Source organism: Ascidia mentula, chromosome 7 (genome assembly GCF_947561715.1).
Source record: "Ascidia mentula chromosome 7, kaAscMent1.1, whole genome shotgun sequence".
Lineage (NCBI taxonomy): Eukaryota > Metazoa > Chordata > Ascidiacea > Phlebobranchia > Ascidiidae > Ascidia > Ascidia mentula.
Window position 1 is genome coordinate 6,216,042 of NC_138572.1, and position 25,347 is coordinate 6,241,388.

At 37.4% G+C, this 25,347-nt stretch overlaps 3 protein-coding genes across 8 annotated transcripts; 2 read left to right on the top strand and 1 right to left on the bottom strand.

Moving 5' to 3' along the window:
• The first annotated feature begins 1,850 nt into the window (after positions 1-1,850).
• On the top strand, positions 1,851-12,282 carry LOC145909285 (transcriptional repressor NF-X1-like). Its single transcript, XM_082996653.1, has 23 exons — positions 1,851-1,988; positions 2,210-2,435; positions 3,142-3,268; positions 3,640-3,763; positions 3,948-4,008; positions 4,098-4,153; positions 4,213-4,264; positions 4,370-4,435; positions 4,644-4,805; positions 5,245-5,431; positions 5,620-5,831; positions 6,212-6,323; positions 6,558-6,747; positions 7,215-7,327; positions 7,483-7,609; positions 7,729-7,957; positions 8,628-8,808; positions 9,463-9,592; positions 9,856-10,019; positions 10,335-10,469; positions 10,820-10,943; positions 11,245-11,438; positions 11,711-12,282. The coding sequence occupies exons 1-23, from the start codon at positions 1,911-1,913 to the stop codon at positions 12,075-12,077; spliced, it is 3,417 nt and encodes a 1,138-aa protein (XP_082852779.1). The 5' UTR covers positions 1,851-1,910; the 3' UTR covers positions 12,078-12,282.
• Positions 12,283-13,260: 978 nt separating this feature from the next.
• Positions 13,261-21,346, top strand: LOC145909174 (cyclic AMP-responsive element-binding protein 1-like). 6 transcript variants are annotated; one of them, XM_082996498.1, is made up of 9 exons: positions 13,262-13,412; positions 13,863-13,953; positions 15,850-15,975; positions 16,189-16,235; positions 16,630-16,796; positions 17,756-17,956; positions 18,299-18,443; positions 19,294-19,443; positions 19,790-19,931. In XM_082996498.1, the coding sequence occupies exons 2-8, from the start codon at positions 13,876-13,878 to the stop codon at positions 19,439-19,441; spliced, it is 912 nt and encodes a 303-aa protein (XP_082852624.1). In that variant the 5' UTR covers positions 13,262-13,412; positions 13,863-13,875; the 3' UTR covers positions 19,442-19,443; positions 19,790-19,931. The 6 variants fall into 6 exon arrangements, with proteins under 6 accessions (XP_082852626.1, XP_082852624.1, XP_082852628.1 ...); XM_082996502.1 differs by having other exon boundaries at positions 17,801-17,956; XM_082996499.1 differs by lacking the exon at positions 13,262-13,412 and adding an exon at positions 13,423-13,674.
• A 590-nt stretch (positions 21,347-21,936) lies between these two features.
• Positions 21,937-24,678, bottom strand: LOC145908687 (uncharacterized). Its single transcript, XM_082996009.1, has 7 exons — positions 24,581-24,678; positions 24,250-24,352; positions 24,002-24,095; positions 23,810-23,940; positions 23,629-23,742; positions 23,173-23,325; positions 21,937-22,920 (listed from the first exon to the last, which is right to left on the bottom strand). The coding sequence occupies exons 2-7, from the start codon at positions 24,316-24,318 to the stop codon at positions 22,456-22,458; spliced, it is 1,026 nt and encodes a 341-aa protein (XP_082852135.1). The 5' UTR covers positions 24,319-24,352; positions 24,581-24,678; the 3' UTR covers positions 21,937-22,455.
• Positions 24,679-25,347: the final 669 nt, after the last annotated feature.

Here is a 25,347-nt window from a genome sequence, read left to right on the forward strand (position 1 = left end):
TGCAATACTAAATTTTTTTATGTGCGCGCGTTCACGACCCCTAAGCCCGTGTGCAACGAAAACGACTTTCTGTTAATTGTTTTATGTGTAGACATTCGCGTGCAGTCGAAAAATTTGGCGTGCAAAAAAAAGTTCAAAAAAACTTGTGCATGCAGCTGCCATACTCTGCAGACTGGACTATCATGTTATAATTATTGTTGTAATAGCTTAGTTCAAGCATCATTAAGTATTCAGTCAATGCTAATATTACTGTAGTTCTCATTGAAGACACAATATACTATATTAGTTTATTGATGTTAAATATGTTATATTGCACCAGACACAGAACTGGCCCTAAAAATGGGTGTAAAATGTAGAAAACTATTTGCAAATTAAAACACAAGAGGCCTACATTGCTACATACTTTATACCGACCGGCCAAGAGGCCATGGCCTTATTCAAAATTGCAATTGAGTTTAAGATTTACTATGGGTATTTAAGTTCTTTGAGAGGTCAGTTATCACGGCTAAACATGCACAAAGCGATAAACCCCCTTTGCAGACAGCAAACAATGCTAAACCACTCTAACGTTGGCAAGTACACAATGCGGCATTGTCTCAAAACTTCGACATATCCGTTTAAGGGACATGTAAAACTGGTGCGGGAGAATGGTCGAGTTGTGTATAATATCATATCATACTGATATACTATGGTGTAGTCCACATATTTAACTGGTTGCTTTTACACGAACAACATTCGTTACAAAAGATTATGGAATTAATAGTTACATCAATGTGTAGTTAAAAAACGGGTTTTCCTGAATAAAATCAAATGATGGTCAATTTTCGCAAAAGACTACAACACAAATGCACTGCTAAAATTGAAATGGCGTGGACATCGATAAAACCTTGGAGGTTATCGAGTAAGATGCCCATGTGACGCTCTGCCGAAGCAATAAGCAACCGATGGCACTTCAAGCGTAATCGGTGCAATCAAAAGCAATCAGCGTATCGAGAAGAATGTAACGCTAGGCTAGGCTATATAGTCACTGCAAATGTATTACAAATGCCGATTTAAACTTATATTAATATTTGGTTGGCATATATGTGGAAAGGCTACCGTTTGGTCAAAGCAAATGACTCTGTTTTGACCAAGCCTTGGCTGATCGCAACCAGAATTCTTTCTGTTGATTTTAGCTTCAGCATCTTACCGACAACAAAGTTATTCTATTCTGGTCGTCACACCCAGGGTGAACGTTCGTCCAAGGTAATCAGACTGAAGCTATTAAGGTATTGAGGTGAATTTACGACCAATGAAACTACCTGTGCAGATCAAACCTTTCAAGGTTTGTATCTGTTGGACAGATCAAGAATCAAAGCATTAAAACATGGCTGTTGGACAAAACTACTTGTTTTGTTTGGCGGTAATGTTTTTTTTTGTAATCAAAGATGGAAGTACTATTTTCTACATGAACCCAAAATACATTGCCCTAAGTTTTAGCCGTGAACAGACTGAAAAAATTATCAAAAGCAAAACAAAAAAAAACACAAGTTGGCGAGAGAGAGCAAGTTCCCATCGCTATCAACAGCAATTGCAAATTTTTGCGCAATACGCTTGACAAACATTATTTATTGAAAATTAAAATAGAAGCATATGTAATGTTTATCAAGGTCCTAATTAAATACCTGATAAGGCAACGATGTTCGTCATTATTTCACTGCATGTTAGGACGAGGGTATATCACTTATGTATGGTTCATATGGAATTAATTGAAATTTTTTAATGTTTGTAGGCTAGGCCAATATAAAAAATTAAAGACCTTTGAGTCGTATGACTATATTTTAAAGTGATTTATTTCAAAATACTTGTTTAGAAGTTCTACAAACTAGTCTGTTTTGTGTTTGTGACGCATTTGTTCCCATGTTTGGGTAATGAGTCTCCGCACACCTTTCTATGGAGGATTCCCAGGTCCACCCGATCAAGCAAGTTCATCTTCAAGTGAAAATAGAGTAGGTGTTTGTTTAAACTGGTGAATTAATGTGATTTTTTTTCTGTTGATAGTACACATATTTTGCAAATTGATTGGTTATTTGTATAGTTAAATTATTTAAGCCCGATCCAAACAAAATCGTTTTATTTGTCAAATTCTGGCAAAGCATACTTCGTACAGTTGTGTAAAAATATTTTATACTTTAACAGCAATTTTTTAAAACAACTCTTTCTATTTTAGCCCCAAAGCAGTTCTGCAAGGCAAAGACCTCACAATTTTCATCAAAGTCCGAATGCACCATATGCTGGGAATGGCTTGAACCCAATGTTTCCTGGACATAATGCTCCAGGCTATCTTCCCCAGTCAATGAATTTTCCATATAGTGGAAATCAGTTTGTGCCCAATCTGTATTTCAACACTGGCACAGAATTTTATCCAAACCAATCGGAATATTTTCCACAGCAAGGTTAACTTTATTTTATTTTAGATTTATGTTGTTGTTTGTACATAGGCGTTGATTTAGGGGTGACTTGGGTGACATGTCATCCCTCACAAACAAACAGGGGTGACAATGTGTGTGTTGTCACCCCTGGATTCCATCAAAATTATGTTTAGAAAACCTGCATACTTTCTGCTATGCCTGTATTATCACTGTAACAATCTTGACAAACACATGTGTCTTGTTGATTGTTACCATTGTTGCATAATCGATTTGTTTGTTACTTCATAATTACTAAATCTGCAATAGACCGAGTAAAACAAAAATGTGCCGTGGGGGGTCCGTAAATAAAGTGTTTAAAACTTAGTGCTACAAAAACATGATTCGGTGTAAAAACAAAACACGGAACGGAATTTGCGTCGTTTGCCTACGTTTAGGGTGATGCGACTGATGAAATGTTTTTTTTGTGTATTTCTAACACTCGGAAAAGTCACCCTTAGTATTTTACAAGACGTTAAAAAATCGATGCCTATGTGTTTGTATATAGATGTATGTCGTAGCTATATATTGTTCTTGGAGTAATGCAAAAAGAAACCTGTTAAAGCACAAATAGCTCAAATGTATTGCCAGTTTTTTTAATTAGGTGATGTGTTTTTGAAATAGTTTCTCTATTAAAGTTAAATCACAACAGAAAAGTGAAACAAAGAAGTTAAAAAGACTCATTGTCTTGCAGGATATTCCGATCAATATCATGTAGTCCAGCCTCCCCATCATTTTTCTCCCACTTCAAATATTCCCCCATATCCTGATTCTTTTTTGCAAATGCCCAATGAGGATTCTAAAAGTAACGAAGGAATGGGGTAAGTTTTGTTATGATTTCCGTTTGGCACTTCCACTCAATTGTAGGGATGCGCCAACACAGAAAAGATTCTTCCAGCCCAAAATCGGTTAAATCAGAATATTTAAAGACGTCATAAATTTACATTTTGATCGAAAAAAAATGACAGTTGCCATTTATGTTTTCACTGTAGTGACATAATTCTGTTCTAATGTCTAAATTAGACAATATTTGTTATGTACAGTTCAAGTTTCAGGTAGAAATGCTTATGGCAAAGTGTAATTCTAATTGCCATTGTTAAAATTGTAGTTAAACACATTGAATAGGATTTTCTTGCAAGAAACAGTTTGCATATCATACCACAATGCCTCAACTGCCTAACCTTTTTCAAAGGAAATCACGTCGCTTCAGTCGGCAAAGGACTGCCAAGGACACAAACACACCGGGCTCAAGTGGGGAAATGGTGAGTCAATCACAAGAGCGATCTGACGCCAAATCATTTTCAGCCAAACAACAGGTATGGTCTCATCTGACGCTTCTGGACGTGTGTGAAGTAATTTTATCTTAACAACACTCAGTTATTTAAACCGGATAACAGTTGGTATGGTGAAATAGGTATATATGCATTGTGTAAGGTATTTAAAATTAGAAATCATCACAGCTCTATTCCTAGTCTGAACTATTTTTCTGTGTTTCTGCAGCCAAAAGGCCCCATTAGATTCAGTCACCAAAAAGAAAACGGTCTCTCCAATACTAAAAAAGGTCGGCATAATTGTGAAGAAAAAGTTGCATATATATATAAAAAGTAGTGTCATGATATGTGATTTAATATGACCGTAATTTGAATTTAGAAACCAAATCCAAGTACAAATTACAAAGTAGGTCTCCCGATGGTGAACATTGTGAGGTATGTACTTTGGTGTTGCATTGTTATATGCTTTGCTAAAGACATATTACATATTATAGAGTTCAAAAGAAGCTTTCAAAGCATCACAGTCCAAGCTATCCCAATCCAAAGGTAACACTGTTATGGGCATAGTTTGTAAATAGTGCCTATAGTGATGTAATAATTAATAATATTTAAAATATCAAAATTTTATAAATTTGTTTCTTGCTTCTTTAGATAAAACTGAAAAGATGTTGCGACCAAAGAGTAGGAAGATTTCTATGGTTAATGCAGATCAAGCTAGTAAGTCTTCCTTTTTAACTTTTTGTAGATTAGTTAGGAAAATGCACCACCTGGATTGTATATTATTATTTAATAAGTGGAGTGGTGCTTATTTACAAAAGACCCAACCAGTTTAATTAGGGTTTACATTTTACAGTAAAGTGTTAATCTTTAACTTGCTGATAATCAACCAAATATTGACAGCAGTTAATTTGCTTTACATTGCCAGGTTTGCTCCATGATCAATTGTCAGCTGGTACATATGAGTGCATGGTTTGTTGCGACCGAATCAAACAGTTCCATGCAGTGTGGAATTGTCCAAAGTGCTTCAACCTTTTTCACATGGTGTGCATTAAAAAGTGGGCAAGATCGCCTGTAGCCAAAGTCAATGGTGAGTCAGCTTCAATAACCAATCTCCTTTGTCTTGGTAAAACAGTAAAAATAGTCTTAAATAGTCCCTGTTTGAGCTGATAAGGATTTTCCTATGGTCCATTTTAGATGGAAACCATATTGGCATATACAATTATACATATAAACAAATGACATCACCGAATTTAACTCTACACTATGCAAACCCACACAAAGGTACATCGTTGCTATAATGAAAAACTGTCATCCTTTGCATACAAGGGCTTATAAAGTACACATGTTTCATCCTACTATTATTGCCTATTTTTGGTCATTATTACCTATGTAAGCATATTGCATCTGAATAGGGTATTTCAATACTAAATTGTTCATTTTTCTGGTGAAAAAAACAACAGAAGCTACCAGATGGTCAAAACCCATTTTGAGTTTTCAAAAATACTTATGTTGTCTTGTTTTTTTAGAAAACGATGTTGGTTGGAGGTGCCCGGGGTGTCAGAACGTTACAAAGCAAGTACCCAACACCTACTATTGTTTCTGTGGAAAAGTTCGCGACCCAGAATGGAAAAAAGGAGAAATGCCACACTCTTGTGGTGAAAATTGCAGCAAGCAAAGAAAGGATACTCCTGGTTGTACTCACCCCTGTAACATGTAGGATTTCTATTGAACTTTGTTGTTAACCTGATACTTATACATGTTATGTTGCTTAATTAAAAAACTTAATGCTGGTTAAATTTTTGCTGCAGTTGAAGATAAAATCCTAAAGACATTACAGTTTTGCAATCATCAATGAAATCCATTCAGCTTTAATAATCCAGAATACTTTTTACTTTGAATAGACTTTGCCATCCCGGCCCTTGTCCACAATGCCCAGCGATGGTGAACAGACAATGCCAGTGTGGTAAACTTACTTCCCGTATTCGATGCAGTCAGCAAAGCTTGCTTAAGTGTGACAAAGAGTGCAGCAAATTTAGGAACTGTGGAATACACAAGTGCTCAGAAGTTTGCCATTCTGGCAAGTGCAGTGATTGTGAAGAAACCATAACCCAAGGTGATTTCTTGTTTGTACTTGAATCTGTCTCTTCGAGCAAAGGTTCATGCCCAAAATCTGTCACAGGCATTCAATTACTGGTTAGAAGTATATGATTAGATATCCTGGCAATTGTATTTCGACATTTAACATGTAACTTTATGGAATAGCAATTTGCAAGCTATATTTAGTGTTTATATTTCATACTTAATTGTTAGTGGACGTGGGCAAATCAAAGCACATTTTTTGCTCTGTTTTCATAATGTCACAATACCAACTTCTGTTGATGACCCAAATGCAATCAGTGTATATGACACATTATCACCTGGTGATACATTAAACAAATCTCTTGTAATCTTTTCAAAGAGATGTTTCATTTTGAGAATTGTATGTTTTTGTAGAATGTTTCTGTGGTAAGCACAGTCGTAAGGTGGTGTGCGGTTCGTATGAACATAAAGCTTCGAAAGAATTGGAAGGGAACGGTTTCTACTCCTGTGAAGAAATATGCAACAGGTGAAACAGTGCAAAAATATAACATAGAAAAGCCAAAGCTAATATGATGTTAATCATGTTAACGTTTCGAACACTAACTGCGTTCATCATTTTCTATTTCAAGTAATCAACTCTGCACCCAAGTGCAAAAATAGTATTACTGTTTTTCGGTTAGTAAAATGTTTACGAAAAGCAAAACTTTTTGTCAACACACTGTGTTTTGGTTGTACCAACAAACACTGTACTTTTGAACAGAGTTCTTGAATGTGACAACCATCATTGTGAAGCTCTGTGTCATGAGGGAAAATGCAAAGAGTGCCCCATGCTCCCCCGTCTGGTGAAACTATGCCCATGCACTCAAACTAGGTTGGAAAATTTAAAGAATGAAGATGGCTTACCAGTCAGTCGTAAAAGTTGTTTGGAACCTGTCCCAACTTGTGAAAAGGTAAATATTTCTGTGTTGATTGTTACCTAGTTTGGTACCCAACATATCGACGATTGACCGAATGGTACCACAAAGTGGAAATCTGTGTGCCTGCTAGTCCCAGCTAGCACAGTGCCACATCAACAGCTGCACTGATGAGACCTTACAGGTCGAAACAGTGCGTGTATACACCCTGTCTGCAGCTCTCATTGATTATTATGGCTCTTTTTCGCATAAATATTTCTGTTTAGATTTTAGTGGTGGTGTTAAGTCATTTATACCTTTATGCAGACTTTCGACAATATTTTCTGGAATTTTGAACTTTTAATATTTAATGAAATTAATTATATATGCTCTTTGAGTTTTTTGCTTAGGTTTGTTTGTGTAGTAATGTGGTAAAATATGCTTCTGTATGCTTCATATTCAATGAAGACTGTTTCAAAAGCTTATTTTCACAAGTCGTGAATAAATTTCCATGTTTTATGCAGATATGTGGCAAACCCCTGGAATGTGGTGGGGATGAAATCCATATTTGCACTTTGACTTGCCATGTTGGGAGTTGTCCACCATGTACAGACCAACATAGTAACATCAAATGCAGGTAAGAGACCAAAAGATGCATACCAGATGCTGCAGAAGCTCTTCTGTAAAAGTGCATGGTAACTGCACCCCCTTGGTTATATAACCACAATATGAAAATCTGTGCTTTGCACACGCTGTAAAAACTACATTACATTCCATTGATCTTTTCCTCAGGTGTGGAAAATCAGAGAAGGATGTGGCGTGTGGCGAATACGTAACCATGGAAACGTACGTGTGCGACCGTCGGTGCAACAAGAAGAGGAAGTGTGGACGTCATAAGTGTGGTCAGACATGCTGCACTGTAAGTAATAATAACAAGACTTGCGCGTGGTCAATTTTGCGTCAGTAGATTTTAAACCAAAATACTTGGCCTTAATGATTTCTATGTTGAAAATGTGTAAGATTTCTATTTTTCCGCAGGAGTCGGAACATGTGTGCATGCAGATCTGTGGTCGTAAGCTGTCATGTGGTATTCACCGATGCGATGAGCCATGTCACCGTGGCACGTGTCACGCATGCTTCAACGTTAGCTTTGACGAGTTGCGTTGTTACTGCGGCGACAAGGTCACCTACCCGCCCATACCATGTGGCACAAAGGCGCCTGAATGTAGCAACGAGTGTACCAGAATGCATCCGTGCACGCACCCGAGTAAGTCGCGCGAAAAGTAGGCGTGTTGGTTACCAGAAAAGTGTTTCCAAAAAAAATATATAACTTATAAATAAAAAGTATGTAAAAATAAGGATTCCAGTACTTCTCAAAAATTCTCGTTTTCCGTTTTCATAATATGTTACTTCAGGTTTTTTCATATTTTGCAATTAAATTTTATGACCAGCTAAACATTTTTGCAACGAAAACAGAAACCCCATGTTGTCACCACAAACAATGGTCCACGGTTCTAAACTCTTTCCGATGTTGGAACTAAAACAATGATCTAAACTACCTTAAAGCTCGTATGTGGACATTTCAGTTATAATGCCAACCTATTGTAATGTTAGTGATAGGTGCATTGTTTTAGACAGACTGTCTTAAAAAAATTTTTTTGCACGAGCTTTCGTGAGCTTAATCTCGCATTATCAGGTACTGCCCGAGACTGACACAGCACATTGAAGCGATTGTAATGTGTTTGTGACTTTCAGTTGTAAAGTTCTTTAAGGCTTAAATTAGTTATGTGTTGTACCAGTATCATTATCCTGAGGAAGCCTTGCTGGATAACAGGCGAAACGTCGGTCAATAAAGTTACGTTTTTATTGTGCCAGAAGATCAGACTAATAAATTAAATTAGTTATGTTACTATTATTAACAACGTATGCTTTTACAGTTCGTCACACTTGTCACACCGAGGAATTCTGCCCACCGTGCGTAGAGTTGGTGAAGAAACCGTGTAATTGTGGCCGAGTAATTCGTGGCAACATCATGTGTCATGTTGACAACGTTTCATGTGGCAAACCATGCGAGAAAGTTTTGTCTTGCGGGCATAAATGCTCCAAACCGTGTCATAAGTAAGAAAGCAATTGTTTGTTTTTTTGACTGGTGTTCTAATGCTACGATTGCGTAAACATTGCGAAGTTTAATGTATGATTAATGTTTTTGTTCCAGAATACTTTCGCTTGTTACTTATACAGTCGTACTAATCAGTTTACGTAAAACACATATTTTTGCTCACAAAAAAGGCATTCAAAAGTGATTTTATGCAACAGGAAGTCGAAAACCTTATAATTTTGTTGCCAATGCTTGTGATGACGCATAACTTTTACGTCACGCCTTGTGTGTTTTGGTGACGTCAATGACGAACCGCGACGACAAACACGCGGAAATCCTACCCGGAGAATGCCGTATTTGGCTGTAAGCGTTTGAGCCAAGTTAAATCATACAAGAGTGGGATGCGTTTGTAAACCTTCGGGTGATTTATTTGTTGTTTCAAAATACTGGGGCATAAAAAAAACAATTTGTTACTTTTTGTAGGATTTTTGAATTTTTATCTGTCTGTCCAAAGCACATCATTGTTTTGTACTGTTTGAAATTTACTACAAATTAGGCACGTACTAGCTACATGTGCTCAATGCAAATCTCGATTCCATTAAATCTTACTTGGTTCTTGCATAAACCTTTAGTTAGTTTCCCACCTAATCAACCCGATTGTGTAAATCTTGCAGGGGTTCTTGTGGTGATGAAGGCGCAGAATGCAAACAGCCATGCAGTATTATGAGAAGTGAGTGTATCCACCCATGCGCAAACCCCTGTCATTACGGATCGCCTTGTCCTAATGCACCGTGTTTAGCGATGGTAAGAAATTATTGGTTGACAAGTCGCAGTCGTGGGTTATGGTTAACAGTTAATGACGCCCACTTGTATAACAATAGTTTTTAAGCAAATAATTCGGTGATATTTGGTGATATTGCCAGTGTCATAGGAAATTACCAAAAATGCCTTGAAACGTTGAGAAACCCTGTATTAGTTCAAGTTATGATGAGAAAAAAATCTTGATCTTAAAGTACTCTTGTGTTCGTTTTTATCCTAACCTTGTCGTAAATCATGCTCGTTGCTAGGTGACGGTGAAGTGTCCATGCGGAAGAAGAGAGGAGCAGATGGAATGCTCCTCCGGTCGTGAAAGTTACTATGGTGTAAGGAGTGCGGTAATCGCTGGAACAAGAAAGGGAGAGGGAATAGATATAGGGAATCTCCTCTTGCGTTCAGGGTCTTGGTCTACGAGGTTTGTATACGTGATAATGGACTTTTGGCACTGGACAAACTTATGGCCTTATGCTGATACCTTTAATACATAATCCCAAGTCGTTTGCTTTACAATATTGTTTAATATGTAGCCTATATATTTCGCCTACTCACAGACATCGTCGGTATTGCTAAAAACATTGAACATAGCAGTTTAATACCAACATATACTGACATATAATTGCTCACGTTTTATTATGCTGTGTAGCAAAAACTGAGTGCACACCAGTGGGTATAGTTTCTAAATTTAAACTCGGAATGCCAAGACAAGTCGACTCACACAATTTTTGTACAGAGCTCTTCCTTGCAATGAGGAATGCAGCGTCTACGAGAGAAACCGGAGATTGGCTGCTGCACTGAATGTGAAAGACCCGGACTTCAGTTCGGATACCAAACAACAATATTCTGACTTTCTTAAGTCCATGGCAAAGTATGTTCACTTATTAGTATTTGTAATGTAGATCTTGTCATTGTTGATTTAATCACCCGGGGCTGTTTTGGGATTATTTTGCGCGAGAAGCAAATGTATTTATTGAGGAAAAGAGCAAATGCAAATTTAAACATAATAATACGAGAAGCTGTATTACGTCAAAATTGCAGTGTATAAATTGCTACTTTTAAAAACACTTTAACGACACATTGCGTTAAGAACGGTGGAAGTAGCACGGCCAAAACGTTTGTTACAATAAATTCTGCTACAATAGTATGAATTATTTTGTTTCTGTGGCGTACCGTCTGTTTTTGTGACATATAAAATGCATGACATGGCATTTGTAACAGGAACGACGGGGCGTTTGTCCAAACATTGGAGAAAGATCTGACGAATCTTATTGATCACGTTGATTGGATGGGCTCCCCTAAGAAATCGCATTCCTTTCCCAGCATGAGAAGAGATAAACGACAGGTTTGTTTTTGAAGTGTTTGGTTTCAGTGTTGCATGTGTTCTGTAATAACACGTTATTGGCCTAACTTGATTGCTCACGAAAGCTTGTATATCACGGTCTTTCTTCAATAGTGCCGATATACACGAAAAGAGCAATTTATCCGCGTTGTATATGCCTACTTGTAACGCCCCATACACTTTATGACCGTGTTTATTATTCCTCTGCTAAGTAACTGTAAAAAAATTAATTCCTAAAATTAAACGCCACGGACAATTAAAGCTTGAAACCAAAGAAACACACGTTCGACTCTATATACACCAGGCTGTACACGAGATGGCAGAGGCTTTCGGCTGCAAATCGGAAAGCAGAGATGAAGAACCCAATCGTAACGTTGTTGTCACAGCAACTAAAGGCGTGAGTAAGTGTCCCAACCCGTTGTTGAGCAAGCTTGTTCTTGAGAAAGTCGTCGAAGCTGCGAAACCTTTCCCTTCCACCAAGCCTACCCCTTCCAAAGGGTGAGATTCATTGGTATTGCCGTGTAACGTTCTGCACCTGATGTGCACTTTTTACATATAGTGGCGCAAAATTTCACCGACTAAACGCCGCTTTTGAATACAGACTTACACTGTGTTAAGGTTTCTTGAATTCAATTGACTTGCTGTCATGGAGCCATTTTGCAACGGAAAATTTTGCATGAACCACGGTGATGGTTCAAAGGCATTTTTGCTGAAAAACTGTTACTTTTGGTCGCAACAGCAAACCCAATCTAATGCTTGTTTATCAACAGTCGACTCTTGAGCTCCATGAAACTCGTCTCATTTAAATCCGAGGAATCATCACGTGACCAAGTGCCGAGACGCGCTCCTCCGCCAACTCGAAAAATCCAGGAAAAAAACATCGGATTTTCCTACAAACCCCCTTCCGTGCGCTCATCTCCAAATCCTTTACCACTTTCAACTCGTTTCGATGTCCTGTCTGTATCATCTTCCCATCACCCTCAACCGGTTTCAACCAGTTCAAACCTGTCACCGTCCGCCAAGGCGTTTGTCCGTAGTAACCAAAGAGATCCGGTTTCAACCACTCCAAGTCAGCCCCAAACTTCTGGTAGTAACAAACAAGAATCGGTAATTGACTATTTTGACATGACCGAATGAGGCTGTACTGTACAAAAACACATAAAATTGCAAACAGGATTAGTTGCTTGTAAAAACCTGCTTGTTCTGAACTGCAACACCATTCCCACTTTATTGCCTTGTGTGTTTCAACTGTGTGGAAGTGATTCTTAATACATAGAGTAATTGTACCTGGATATCTAAATTGTCGTGTGAGATTTTGGGAAATAAAGGAATGTAATCACAATGTTTGTGTTGTTACGATGGCAGAATCTGTGGATTTTGAAAGTGCAACTTGCCAAGGACCTCTGCAGGAATTTTTTGGTGGTGTAAACCATTTTAATAAGTCCATGCATTAAACACTGTGTGTGTATTTTCTAATGTTGGATAAGTAACGATTTGTATTGTAGGATGTCGAGGATTATCACATTTTCCATGCCTATGTTGCAAAGACCAAATAGTAGTAGCCTACTGTAATTCCAATTTCCACTTTTGGGTAAAATGTGTAGATTTGGCCTAACCAATGCAAAGCCGTTTGGTAAAACAATGTGCCTTGAGGCATACATAGGAACGTCAGCCAGTCGACGCGTTTGACGCGCGCCTGTTTGGAGAAAATACCTCTGGTATGTCGACTGCACTGGATGCCATCTCTTGATTGTCGTCACTTCAATACGTAAGTAATTCCGCCCCAACTCAAGTTTGCTAAATTAACGTGGTTTTCGGCATTTTAATGCCTAGGTTTTACGCATAAACGGTGGAATTTTTACAAATACAATTGAATGTTGTATTATCTAACACAAAGAGGAATGAAAAATAAGCATTTGTGTTTTTCGTTTAAAGCTCACGAAATCCAATTAAAAATGAATACACAGCATGATGAGCCATGTAATTAGTATAATTGTAGTTCTGGTATTGATTTTCACTGTAAATATATTTTAAACAAACGTTAAATCAATGGATTGACCCTGTTACAAAGAGTGGTTACCAGGTATCCTTACATCACTGTCTTGTTCATTTACGTCAGCCATATTGCGTAATATGGGCGCGTCTGCTTCGAGACTACAGTTTGATGGCGTATGAATATCTTTGTAACACTCCGCAGAGAGTAATAATCAAGTTTATTCGGGTAGATTTGTTTTCCAGACTATTGTTGTATCTAAGTTTGTGAAAAGAATCACTAATTAATAGTTTAATTTCATGGAATACAACGTTTTTGTGGATATTGAGCCGTACTAGCGAACGTTTACTTACCGTGAAGACCCTTAGCATCTTTCTTGTTTTTGTCCGTGGTGACGCGTTTTGTGTCATTTGACGTGTTGACTACGTAGCAGGAGAGTGTCCAGTCGCGAAGCTGCATTTTGATCACGACAAAACTACGTAAGTACAATAACAAAACACAAACCACGTTGCCTAGTTCTCGTGTGTTACGACTACTTAGCGTTTGTTAGGTGGCGGTTAATGACTTATCTTTGATAGTAACTTGTTGTAGTGGTAATAATCTGTTGGTTGAGGCGTTAATTTCGTTAAATTTCGTTCGCTGTGTGAATTAATAGCGACTTGGGGAATGTTTTTGCTACACAAGTGTAAAGTCTGTTTTCGGAAGCCTTGATGCTCCAACAACTTACTATAATGGATTTTGGTATGAAATATTAGTAGATAAAGTAGATTTTTTCATTTTGTTTACACTTTTGTCAACAATTATTACAAATCTTGCTAATTTAATCAAACCAGGCCAAAGTTGTCAATATCTAAAGAAACTTATATACAACTCCTCCGTTTTTTTTTCATGAAAACTTAGTTTGTACAAATGTTGTTTTACTATTACAGGTTTAATGATATTATGGATGGAATGGAGAACTCCAATTCCAATGAAGACGGATCCAATACCGCTGGAACAGCACAAATTCAGATACAAGTGGTATGCAGCCTGTACTTTATTCTATAAACACTAAAATGTTTTTGTTATTCCTTACACATATTTGTGTGGGTAATTTAAAGTTTTTAATTGCCTGTTTTTTTTTTAACTAGTCTAGTTCTGTTTGTTGAAAGCCCTGTAGGATAATTGTTTTATGTTTGTCAAATTGATTTTGTATGGTGGGTCTTCAAATCCACTATCATTTTTTTTGTAACTTTAACAAGATGTGTTTCCTCAAGTATATGTAATTTTTGTTAATTGCTATTTGATATTTACACACCTGTCGCTCAGATTGGGGATGCCTTCTGCACACTCGATGCATCATTACCAATTTGTTTGTTTCGATACAACTAATAATAGTTGTTATTTAGGCATGATGTTTAAATTGTTGCAACAAAGCTTGGGTGCCACTTTGGTCAAGGTAGAAATTCACAAACAATTTGGCTCTATTTGTGATGATAACTTTTGCAAGTTGTGTGAAAGATTGTTGGGAGAATGTGTGGAATACACAGGATGACGAAAAATCCATAATTGTGCAATGTTTTAGGGAACGTTCCATAATTGTGACAAAAATTTGTTTTGTTATGCAAGTTATATTTGATTATTTTGTTCTTGAAGGTGGTGTAATTGTTTCTTTACCTGTATTTTATTCCGTATTGTTGACTTTTTTGCAAGCAGTATTATATTTTGCTTGCAGAAAATTTTACATGAAATTTTCTCCAAAACAAAAAATTAATTTGCAGACAGTTTGTTGAATATAATTTTATATATTGGTAAAGCACGCCGTTTGGGGTATATATATATATAATCAAAGAAATTTGTTTAAATGGAATTTGTGTTTATATGAAGCGATCTACTTTGATAAATGTGACATGCAATTTAGACAGCGATTAATAGTCTTTTTCAAAAAATTAAAAATATAAAAAAATGCAGATAAAAAATGAAAGTTTTTTTTCATTGTTTCTATTTGAAACCATAACAAATTTGTATACACTCACACTAACAATACAAACAATTTTGTTGTTCATTGTTTGTCCCCGACACTTTCTATACGAAGCTAGCAACTTTAATTTGTTTCCAACCCCTGTATTGTTTACACTAAATCATGAACAATTGCCTGTTCTAGCTCCCAGCATCCGGTCGTAGCCGTTAACCACCGCTGGCACATTCAAATAGTGCCACACTGTGCATAGCGCGTGTTAGCTACACAGGGGAAATACTTCCTTCCTTAATCTCACCATGTATCACTGGCTACTATGACACCTGCACAGACGGTACTGGCCGGTGTCACAATGTTTTAATTTGGCGTGGCGCATGCTGCTTGACTTGAGTGGGCGACAGTTGTATCAATAAAGGCCTTGTGTTGATAGACAAGTTGTAGTCACAATCAGGTAGACCAGTTGAACGAATGAAATCCAGTTGTAATTTCCTGTTAGTGCTCTACTGTAACCGCTGGTCAGGAGTCTTTCATTTCGGATTATGCCCTACTTGTGATTGTGGATTTACTGTTAATGGATTTAAACTCATTTATGTTGAATGCAGTTTTTGTCGTTTTGGGGTCAGGGCGTTATGGATTGTATGTAGTGAGTTTAACGCTTTCTCTGGGAAGTGGTTTAACTTTAAGCCGCACAAATGATGAGCATGCTCCCCCATATTGAAGAATGGGTATGTTGTAGTAAATAGGAACAAAAGCTGCACAAGTCAAGTTCGATTAAGTTTAAAATAAGGTTTTACCTATCAAGCAATTGGGGAATAAATTGTTGTTACTCTCCTTGATGCTAACTATGACATTTCAAGCACTTAACATGGTGCTCCTGCAGACTGTATTCACAAGGAATTAAGTTTTCTTATAGGTACTGCACCAGTTATAGTTAAATTAAATTGTTTTTTTTATTTCAGTCAGGATCAGGGGGTGAAACACAGATGGTGACATTGCCCCTGTCTATGGCCAGTGCCATTAGTTCACAGGGTCAGAGCGTCATCACAGCCAACCAACAATCTGTCATACAACCACCATTATTCCAGGTATACAGGAGCATAAATACAGCTTTTTAAAGTTCTTTGGGCCTCCGAAACAATTTTTTGATTGTTCTTTTAAAGATATTGTTTCATGGGCATAATTTACATCACCTTTTTCATTTTAACAATAAATTCTGCATTACTATTCTGCAAACATTTACTTATTGGTTTTATGACAAAAACTCTAGTTTATATTAATATTACATTATTTTTGTGAAGGATTCTGCGAAGAGGAGGGAATTGTTGTCACGGAGACCTTCATACAGGTAAAAAAATTATGATCTAGGCTGATACATTTACATCACTGAGTAGGTTAATTTATGTCAGATTGTGTGTTTTGGGGATTATGTGTTTTTTAGCCAACTGATGTCACATCCTGTGGCACTGTCTCGAAAGATGGCCTTTTTTGTTTTGTCAGTTATTATCTGTTTTGTCAGTCATAAGCTTGTTTTGTTGTTTTGAAATGGAGAACACAAGATAGCATTCGATGATGTATGCTCACCCTGATTATTACACAGGCTATGACCAAAATTTGTCATACGACTGGTTAGTATACAATATAATTATAGTTGTTTGTCCCTGAGGCAAGTTCAGGGATGTTTTAGTTGCAGTGAAGAGTCAAGTGCAAGTAGACATAAAACATTAGTTCTATTTTTTAAGGAAAATATTAAACGAGCTCTCGGGACAGCCAGACGAAAACCAGAGAATAAAAGATGAACCTGGCGGTGGGAGTAAATCATCTGAAAGCTCAGAATCTGATTCTGGGAGCCAAGTCATTACCTCCATGCAAGCACCAACCATTGCTTACCAGACGGGCAGTGGCACAGGTAGATATGATGTCTTGTAAAATTTTTTGGGAAAAACTCACTATATTTTTGCTTGCTCTTTAAAAGAATAAGCAAAATTTTAACATCCTAAGAATGAATATTTGGGTATGTTAAACATGTAATTTGCATCGAGTCTTAAAATTGTACATTTTGTATAAACTAAGTTTATACAAAATAAACTAATTGAACCGTAACCAGTTAAATAACCAGTTAAATTTAAAAATTCACTTATTTGCTGTACACACAAGAAGGTACAAGCATTATTTTAGTGATTCGTGTTTGTACATATGTTAACGATCTATAAAATAGACTAAACTTACATGGCCTGATAAGTGTTGTGTAGTTGTTTCATTAGCTTATATTGGGGTCACATACTTTATAAGGTTAGGTCTGTTTTTATAGTAGGCGCTGAGTGGTTGTATGCCCTGTGTGTTTTTGTTTGCGTATAAACCCACCACTGCTCTGCCGGAAACTGCTAGCAGGCTCCAGCCTATCAGCTTCCTGTCGATAGTCGCAAATGAAAACATGTCTCTTGTTGCATAAATCATCACAAATGCCTGATACTGTTGTCGTGTGTACATAATGTCATGTGATGTAAGTTTATGAACAAATGCGTATACTTGTTATTGTATTAATATTTCTAATTCTAAATTTGTGCTTATTATTTGTGTGAACCAAACTGGACATTTTAATGTAGGATGTATATGTAGCAAATTGAAACCATTTTCCATGCACAAAACCTTTCTTATTATTGGCATGGAAATTCCGATTCCAAGTACTTTTGTTTAAAATAGCCATTTGTCTGTTCGATATAGAAAAGTAACTAATCTCGAAAACAAATATGCAAAAAAACAAATAATTTTTTTTGGGCAAAGTCTGATTCCTTTCTAGCAATCACACCACAGTGTGTCCATATATAAGTAAATTAAGTGTGAAAAAAAGCAAAAACTTTTTTTCAGTCACTGTCCAGCAATCCCCTCAGACCATTCACGTTGCTGCTGCAGGTTTAAACCACGCTGACCAAAACTCTGCCACCTCTGTAGCGGGCCTGCAGACTTTCTCCATGGCCAACGCGCTTGCCCAGGGTCACACCATCGTCCAAGGTGACACTACAGCCGGTGGAAACATGTGGTTGCCAGGCAACCATGTTGTGGTCCAAGGTAGGCTTGCTTTGAATTGTTATCAAGAAATATATATTGAATATAATAAAAACGCTATGCTTGCACTAGCTTCTATGGTCTTGATTTAGAAATACCCATAACATTTAAGGAAACACATTTTTAAAAAAAAACATTACAGAAGTATTGTTTTGGCCACTTTTAAAAGCTTGCTGAAGCCATTGTGCAACAAGCATTTACATATTGGTGTACACTTGAACATAACATCTGTGTCAATTTCACATTGAATTGACTGGTCCATGTAAATATATCTAAATATAGTGGCAGTTGCCACCATGTAACAGTGATATTTGATGTTGTGTTTAAACTTTTGCCTTTGTTTAGGAGACACGCAAATGTACCAAATTCGAACGCCCACGTCAACCACATCACTTCCAAGTGTTGTGATGAGTGGAACGACCATGCAGTCGCCACAACAAATGGCTGAGGAAGCATCTCGAAAGCGAGAACTCCGCCTCATGAAAAATAGGTCAGTATCCATGATTCATTCCAAGCTAATTCATGGCAATGTTAACAGTGTTGCTGATGATTATTGTTGCATAGTGTATGTGAACAACAAGTGCACGAGTTATGTTTAAAACTTGCATTTGCTTTTATCTTTCCAAAAAGGCTGCTTCTGTCCCTATTTTTTTGGCCTAGAGCTGTGGCCCACATCACAGTAACAGAAAAAAAAATGCATTCATGTTTAAATGACAAGGTCATAATACTAGTTTATGGCCTTATGATAAAAAAATACAAGAGCTAAGATCACCAAATATAAAGGACCTGTGCAGTGGGGGCAATCCTGCCTTGCTATGCGAAAGCATGGTAATACATCCGCACATTTAAACAGTGATAATTTCTTGCAATAAGGCAAAAAACGATTATGGCTGCAGCGATAACGCCACAATGGCATTGGTACCACCTTAAGTGAGTGTGTGTGTGAGATTTGGAATGTGCAATGACAATGAACTGAGCAGAACCAGAGAATGTATGTGCACACCTTAACTGACATCCACATGCCTGTCTGCATGGTGCATGAAGTTTGTTTTTTTTTGTAAAAAACAAGACCTTATTTTTGCAAGTGTTCGCTAATTATTGTTTCCTCTTTTTTTCTGGTTCTGCTCTGCTCATCAACCCATGCACACATCTCGTTAATTGCTCGGACATTTGGATATGATGGCCACGGTGAAATCGTCTTCGCTTCCGACAACTCAAATGTGGACCTCCAAATTTTTTGTTTGGTGATCGTATCATCATTTACAATTTTATGTTTTTGTGTTTTGTCACAACTCTGGGCATGTTGTTTTCATTTTCACATGGGGTTTCTAAACTAACAGGGAGGCCGCAAGGGATTGTAGGCGCAAAAAGAAAGAGTATATTAAGTGCTTGGAGCACAGAGTCCATGTGTTGGAAAGCCAAAATAAAGCGCTGATTGATGAACTTAAACAACTAAAGGAAATGTATTGTAGAGACGAGATGCACTAACGGTTAGAAACAAGTCTGCTGTTCATAATTATATATCAGTATACTATTAATACAAATACGTTGAACGAAAATAGTGTGGAACAGTAATTACGACAATCAATTAAGATGAACGAGCGATTATTTTGGATATGTGAGTCATAATGCTTCATGTTTAAAATGTTTTCTTCAAAATATTTCCTATCAAAATCCTTCTGTGTTTTACCAAGCCAATGTTGTATTGGTAAACATAGGGTAATCACTGTTTAATTGCCTACTTTGCAACACTTTAAACCTTTCAAACTATACTTTAATTACACAATTCAGAAACATATCAAATCTAAACTTACAATATTTTTTGCTTATTTCCAGGGAGGCGGCTAAAGAATGTCGGCGACGGAAAAAGGAATATGTGAAGTGCCTGGAGACCCGCGTGGCCGTGCTTGAAAATCAAAACAAGCAGCTCATTGACGAGCTAAAAACCCTAAAGGAACTATACGTGCACAAGCAAGTGGACTGAAGCCATCGGCTGTGATCTGCCAGTATGTACACTGAGTACGACACGGTCTTTCGACTCGTATTCGAGTCCGTGGCGTTGTGTCGTTACTTCCATGGCACTATTTTCTATCGAATGGTGGCGCAATCCCTAAGCGTTGCCTTATATATTACAAAATATATATATTTATTTTAAAAGACGCGACACCGTTACCCTGATATATTATCGCACCGGTAACAGCTCCGGAATTCCATCATTCATTCTGGAAAAGCTGTAAAATAGAAGTCTTGAAAGCATGTTTTTGCGGACACAATGAACGGTACTAATGCGCCTTTACAAAAATTCCATAAAATAACCATTGCATTAGTCTTAAAATAAAGTTATTAGTTTTCCTAAAACTCCCATAGTAACGAGAGACATTTTTTGCTACTCACGTGGTATACATACATACTTTGTATTACATATGTCAGCGTTATGGACAATCATCGTCGCCCTCGGGTTTTCTGCTTTTTTAGGACTTTTATTTTTTTAAAAAACCCGAAACCACGCCTTGAAGAACGTTTTAGTTCACACGTGGTTCCGTGGGAGCTGATGCGTGTCGTTTTTTCGCAAAACCATTCCCCGCAAAATCGGCCTCTAAATACTGGAACGAAACCGTTATGATTTGGGCTTAGTCCTATCGTTACCCTTTCTCAGGGCCTGACACCACATGTGGCAGCAAAACGCAGTCAAGTAAACCAGTTTTAGCTGAAAAATAACATTGTTATTTGTGGGACTTTTCAACAAATGCAGTTTGTGACGTAGGTAACCGTACCGTATTTAAGGTTGTTAAATTTTTGCACAGAGCTTTATATTTTTGGCCGAAAGCCCACAGGCACCCTTAGGCTGTCGTACGTGACTCAGTTTAAAAGCACGACCAGACTTCCCGTATGCCGTTTCTGCATCCACAAACCAGCGCCCGAACCAAGCTTGTCCATTACTTACAGCCCTCCGTCAACTATTCGTAAAACCACAAACGACAACAGTTTTTTCGCCCATCAATGTTCCATGCAAACTTCATCTTGTGGTCTCTTCGGCCACAATTACGCCACCGCGGCTCCAAATGACTTGCACTGTCGTACAACGACTGCAGCGGCTTGTATATACGGTTACTGTTAGTTCATATTTTACCCTGTTTACTGCCTTCGTCACGTGATAGATTTGACGTCATGCTTTTGTTTGTTTGAACAAAGTTATTCTCGTCGGTATTTCGTTTAAAAACAGCTGCGTGGTTATCCGATGTTCTTGTTTGTTGGAGAGACGCATCGGCGTAAATATCCCTTTTTTGCATTACGTTCGTTGGTTTAAATGTTTTTTTCTCAACTTTTCCTCGTTTATTGCTTTACGAACGTTGAAATTCTACACAGAAATTTGAAAAAAAACACAAATTTGCAGCGATCGTTTTTTTTTCCGGGGCAACGCTGCCGAAACCAGCATATCAGTTTCGTGTAGCCGTCTGCTGTGAAAGTCCTGGAGCCAGGCGGAGTTGAGCAAGAGAAAAAACTGCATCCGGTCACGACTTCTGCGCTCGGCTTGGTTAGAATTGTCGCTCCAAAGAAAATCAGAGCAGTTGCTCCAATACGAAAAACACCCTAGCATTCGGAACAGTGAAAAATCACACGACGCCCAGCAGTTTAGGTTAAATGGGTTTCGACTTGTGCTGCATTACAATGAAAACAAAATTCTGCAGAAGGTCTGGGACAGATTAAAAATATTTTGCAAGCGAGCAGATGCAGCAGCTGGAAAATACCGCTTGCCATTCGAGCGTTAATAAATCACGAACTAACTTCCGGCCTTTGTAAAAACCAACCAGCTGGTGGCGACTTTGTGCGTTCTATGTTGACTATTATTATTTGCCCGTCTATGACTGAAATACGTGAAAAATGGAGAGTACTTGTCGCACTGGTCCCAGTGCACGCGAAGGCATATTCAATTCTACAATTTCCTGCATATTTTGTTCTTCACCAATGTTGTACGTCTTAGGCAAAGTGTTACTCCGTTTATTGCAAGGATTTATTGCTTCGTCTAGGCAAGAATAATCAACAGTTAGGGACAAGAGGGATGCACGAGGAAACACAGCGTTGTTATCAGAAGGTAGATTTTACCCTTTTCGACGATTCGAAACTTTGAACTCTTAAGTGCATCAAAGACATTAAAATTGGAAGTAAAAAGCGCAAAACACACCGGCAATCTCTTCTACCATGGTTGGATTGAAAATTAAACACACCACAAAATTTGTACGGCGGCGCAAAGCCTCAAATCACAGTAATTAGCAATAGACAATAAAATAACGGCAAGAGCAGTACAACATAAATAGGTAATTATGCAAGTTCATTTTCCGAGAGATGGTAAAAAGTAGTTACGTGATTGGCAACAACGACGATTGTAAAGCAATAAAGGTAAATCTAATCTCTGCCACAATCTAAACTACGTACTACAAAATTAAGCGTATTCAATCAGGGAATAACCCGATTGTCGTCAAATTTCCACACGTGGGTTGCACTTAAAATCTCAAATACTTTTTGATGACGTCTTCTTCATTCTCATCCTTTTCACTGCACGGAACAGGGGTTTCCTCACAGGCGAGAACTTGTTTTTTGGTGTCAGGACCCCAATTGTAGTAAGTAATTGCTATTTGCGTCCCTGTGGTTTTTGCACAGTACGCAAACACATTGTCTTTTATTGTATTCACTGTGCTCAATCTATCTGGCAAGAGCATTACACCATCCTTGTCGTATTTAATTAATCCTAATCTTGAACAAGCCCCAATGAAGTGTTGGCAAATAGTTTTTTTAGTTGGCCAAAACCTTTTGTGTTTCGTGCAGGGTTGGGAGGTTTGTTTAAACATCTCACCCACAGTGAATGACAGAGTGTTTTTGATTTCCTTAAAGGTTATGATGCCCAGTGTGGCCAATTCCTCAATTTTGTCAACAAGTCTACTGTCCAACTGGTCACTTTTAGGCAGTACCTGTATCAGTATGCAAAAAAATTACAAAAAATAAATTAAGTGGCGTCGTGGTCACTATTTACAATTTAATAGTCACTATTTTGGCAGAAATTATGACAATTTATTGGCAGGTTTTTGACAACACAAAATCAGATTATTCTACTTTCAGTTTAAAATTGTGTTGACAATTCACTATTTATATGTGGTTGTTCAATCCATTGTTCGTTGCATAATAAGGTAGTATGATGTCATAATTGAACAGATTTTACCTACCTCACCAAAGCCATGCCCAATATGGGTTTCAGCAGAAGGAAAGGTCACTCTATAAAGATCCTCTTTGCGAATATCTTTGATTCCCAATGCCAGGTCATACCTTAAAGTCTGACTCATTAATTTCCTTTTATGAAGTTTGGTATTGGGGGGAATCTACAGCAAATATAATAGACATTTTTTCTGTTGGATTGATTTGGTAGTTTTAGAAGCATTTTGCCCCACAGTGTGGCAAAATATTGCAAAACATGGGAGAAAATGAAACACACACAAAGCACTTGCTTAAACAGGATCATCCTGGTATAATGATAAATTGTGCAATTATACCAGGATGATCCTATTTAACCAAGTGCTTTAGGATGTGCTTTTACTTAAGTCATCATCTACAGTTGTGGTTTTGAACCACGTACTCAAAAGTATAAGTCATCACTAGCAAAAGTTATCTATATAGCAACTCACACTATAGTCTGGAAATGTTATTGCATGAAGAATCTCTACAAAGGCGGGACAATTTGTTTTCTTTGAAGGGTTGGCAGTAATGTAAGGTTTATGTTTTCGTTTTGTCTTTTCCACCTGATGCATAAGTGATAAAAAGCTTGGAAATATTATTGGTACATGGTAGAAATTTCTAAACAATTACCTGTGATCTCCGTTTTATGTTATATGTTTTGTTGCGATCCTTTGCATGTTGACACTCAAGTGTAATAACTCTTGAAATTTTGAAGGGAAAGTTGTATACAGAATCCCAACGGATTAGCCCTTTGGCTGTATCTATAAAGCATAAAATTGTCAGAAAATAGAATGAAAGTTTAATAAACCAGATTTTGCTTACTAAAGGATCTGTTATTGCGTTGATTGTACTTTGTTAGAGTGTCTTTTTCAAACCTTTTTACTTCTTCATTTGCTTGATCATTTGATGAAACCCACTTTTAAACAGAGAAAATTGGTTTTTATATGCATGTTACACAGCTATTAAAGTATGTTAGTTGGCAGAATCATTATATTCATACTTGAAGCAGAACCATATGTGCACATTAGCAAAAAGTTTAACTTTCTGATTTACAATCAAACCTATTGCACCTTTTGTGTTTTTTCCTTATCTTGCAAGGACACAACCACCGTCAGTGGTTTATCACTTTTCGTGTCCATTTTGTGGTTTTCAATCTACATTTTCTTCCACCAACTACAGAAAAATATTGTTTTTAAAGAAATGATTTTGTTGTGAGGGGAATCTGTCGATTTTGGGGAATTAAACATACGATTTCAGATGTAACAACCCCGTAAGTGATAAAACTTTAATGTGCATTCCATGATTTTGTTCAAAACACAATAAGAAATATATTCAGCGGCACTTCAACAAAAAATTTGGATCATACTGCGTTATATCATAAAATTTTAGTGACGCATTTACCTTAATACATAGGATTTATGGCTTATTAAACCATTAATTGGTGACGTCCAGTCGCCATCTTGTCCTGTCCTTGCCACTGGCCTAAAAAGCACCACTCGGTAAACCCCCACATTAGTACACAAAGAGACTATTTACGGAGCTTAAACACAAGCTTTTAACAATCAGAAGAAGTGTAAATCGCTCAAACAAGCAGTGTGCAATCATTGGCTCTGCGCAAAGCCGGGCCTTTATTTGCTGGCCTTAGTATCTGATTTAAGGAGAACGTTAAAGCATATATTTGTAGATTGATTTTGATGACTCTGGTAATTTTTTATAGGGACTGATTGCGCGAAGAAACCAACGCATTTGTTTGTTGCATTACGAAAGACTTTTGTGGGATAAAATTTATGGTTTAGAGAAAAGTAGTTACGCCATCCGACTTGAGAATTGATTCTGGGAATCATTTCCCATTCTGTTGCAATTTGGCCCTGAAGATTTCCACCTTATTATATATATATAACAACTGTCTAGGAAACTTTCGTTTCAGGTTAAAATCTTTCAGTCTTCTTTAATTAGACATATATAATTCGCTTCGTTAAAAGCATCATCAGTGTCTATAAAAGCAAATTAAGAATTAGGTTCAAATAAAATAAAGTAAAGGCTCTCCACTACCTAACAACACGCCCTTTACACAACTAAAAACCTGCCACATGCAACGGGTAGACGCGTTGAGAAACCACGGATAAGATAAGGACGCAGGAAAAAAGTAAAATACGCCATCCGACAGT

Excerpts from the sequence above, each read along its gene's own strand:
- LOC145909285 (XM_082996653.1), top strand. The coding sequence starts at position 1,911 with ATGAGTCTCCGCACACCTTTCTATGGAGGATTCCCAGGTCCACCCGAT. Across the intron at positions 4,265-4,369 it reads CAAGCTATCCCAATCCAAAG|ATAAAACTGAAAAGATGTTG; the intron begins GTAACACTGTTA and ends TTGCTTCTTTAG. Across the intron at positions 8,809-9,462 it reads TGCTCCAAACCGTGTCATAA|GGGTTCTTGTGGTGATGAAG; the intron begins GTAAGAAAGCAA and ends TAAATCTTGCAG.
- LOC145908687 (XM_082996009.1), bottom strand. The coding sequence starts at position 24,318 with ATGGACACGAAAAGTGATAAACCACTGACGGTGGTTGTGTCCTTGCAA. Across the intron at positions 24,096-24,249 it reads ATAAGGAAAAAACACAAAAG|TGGGTTTCATCAAATGATCA; the intron begins GTGCAATAGGTT and ends TCTGTTTAAAAG. Across the intron at positions 23,326-23,628 it reads TAACATTTCCAGACTATAGT|ATTCCCCCCAATACCAAACT; the intron begins GTGAGTTGCTAT and ends TATTTGCTGTAG.
- LOC145909174 (XM_082996500.1), top strand. The coding sequence starts at position 13,876 with ATGGATGGAATGGAGAACTCCAATTCCAATGAAGACGGATCCAATACC. Across the intron at positions 13,954-15,849 it reads CACAAATTCAGATACAAGTG|TCAGGATCAGGGGGTGAAAC; the intron begins GTATGCAGCCTG and ends TTTTTATTTCAG. Across the intron at positions 18,444-19,789 it reads CTCCGCCTCATGAAAAATAG|GGAGGCGGCTAAAGAATGTC; the intron begins GTCAGTATCCAT and ends GCTTATTTCCAG.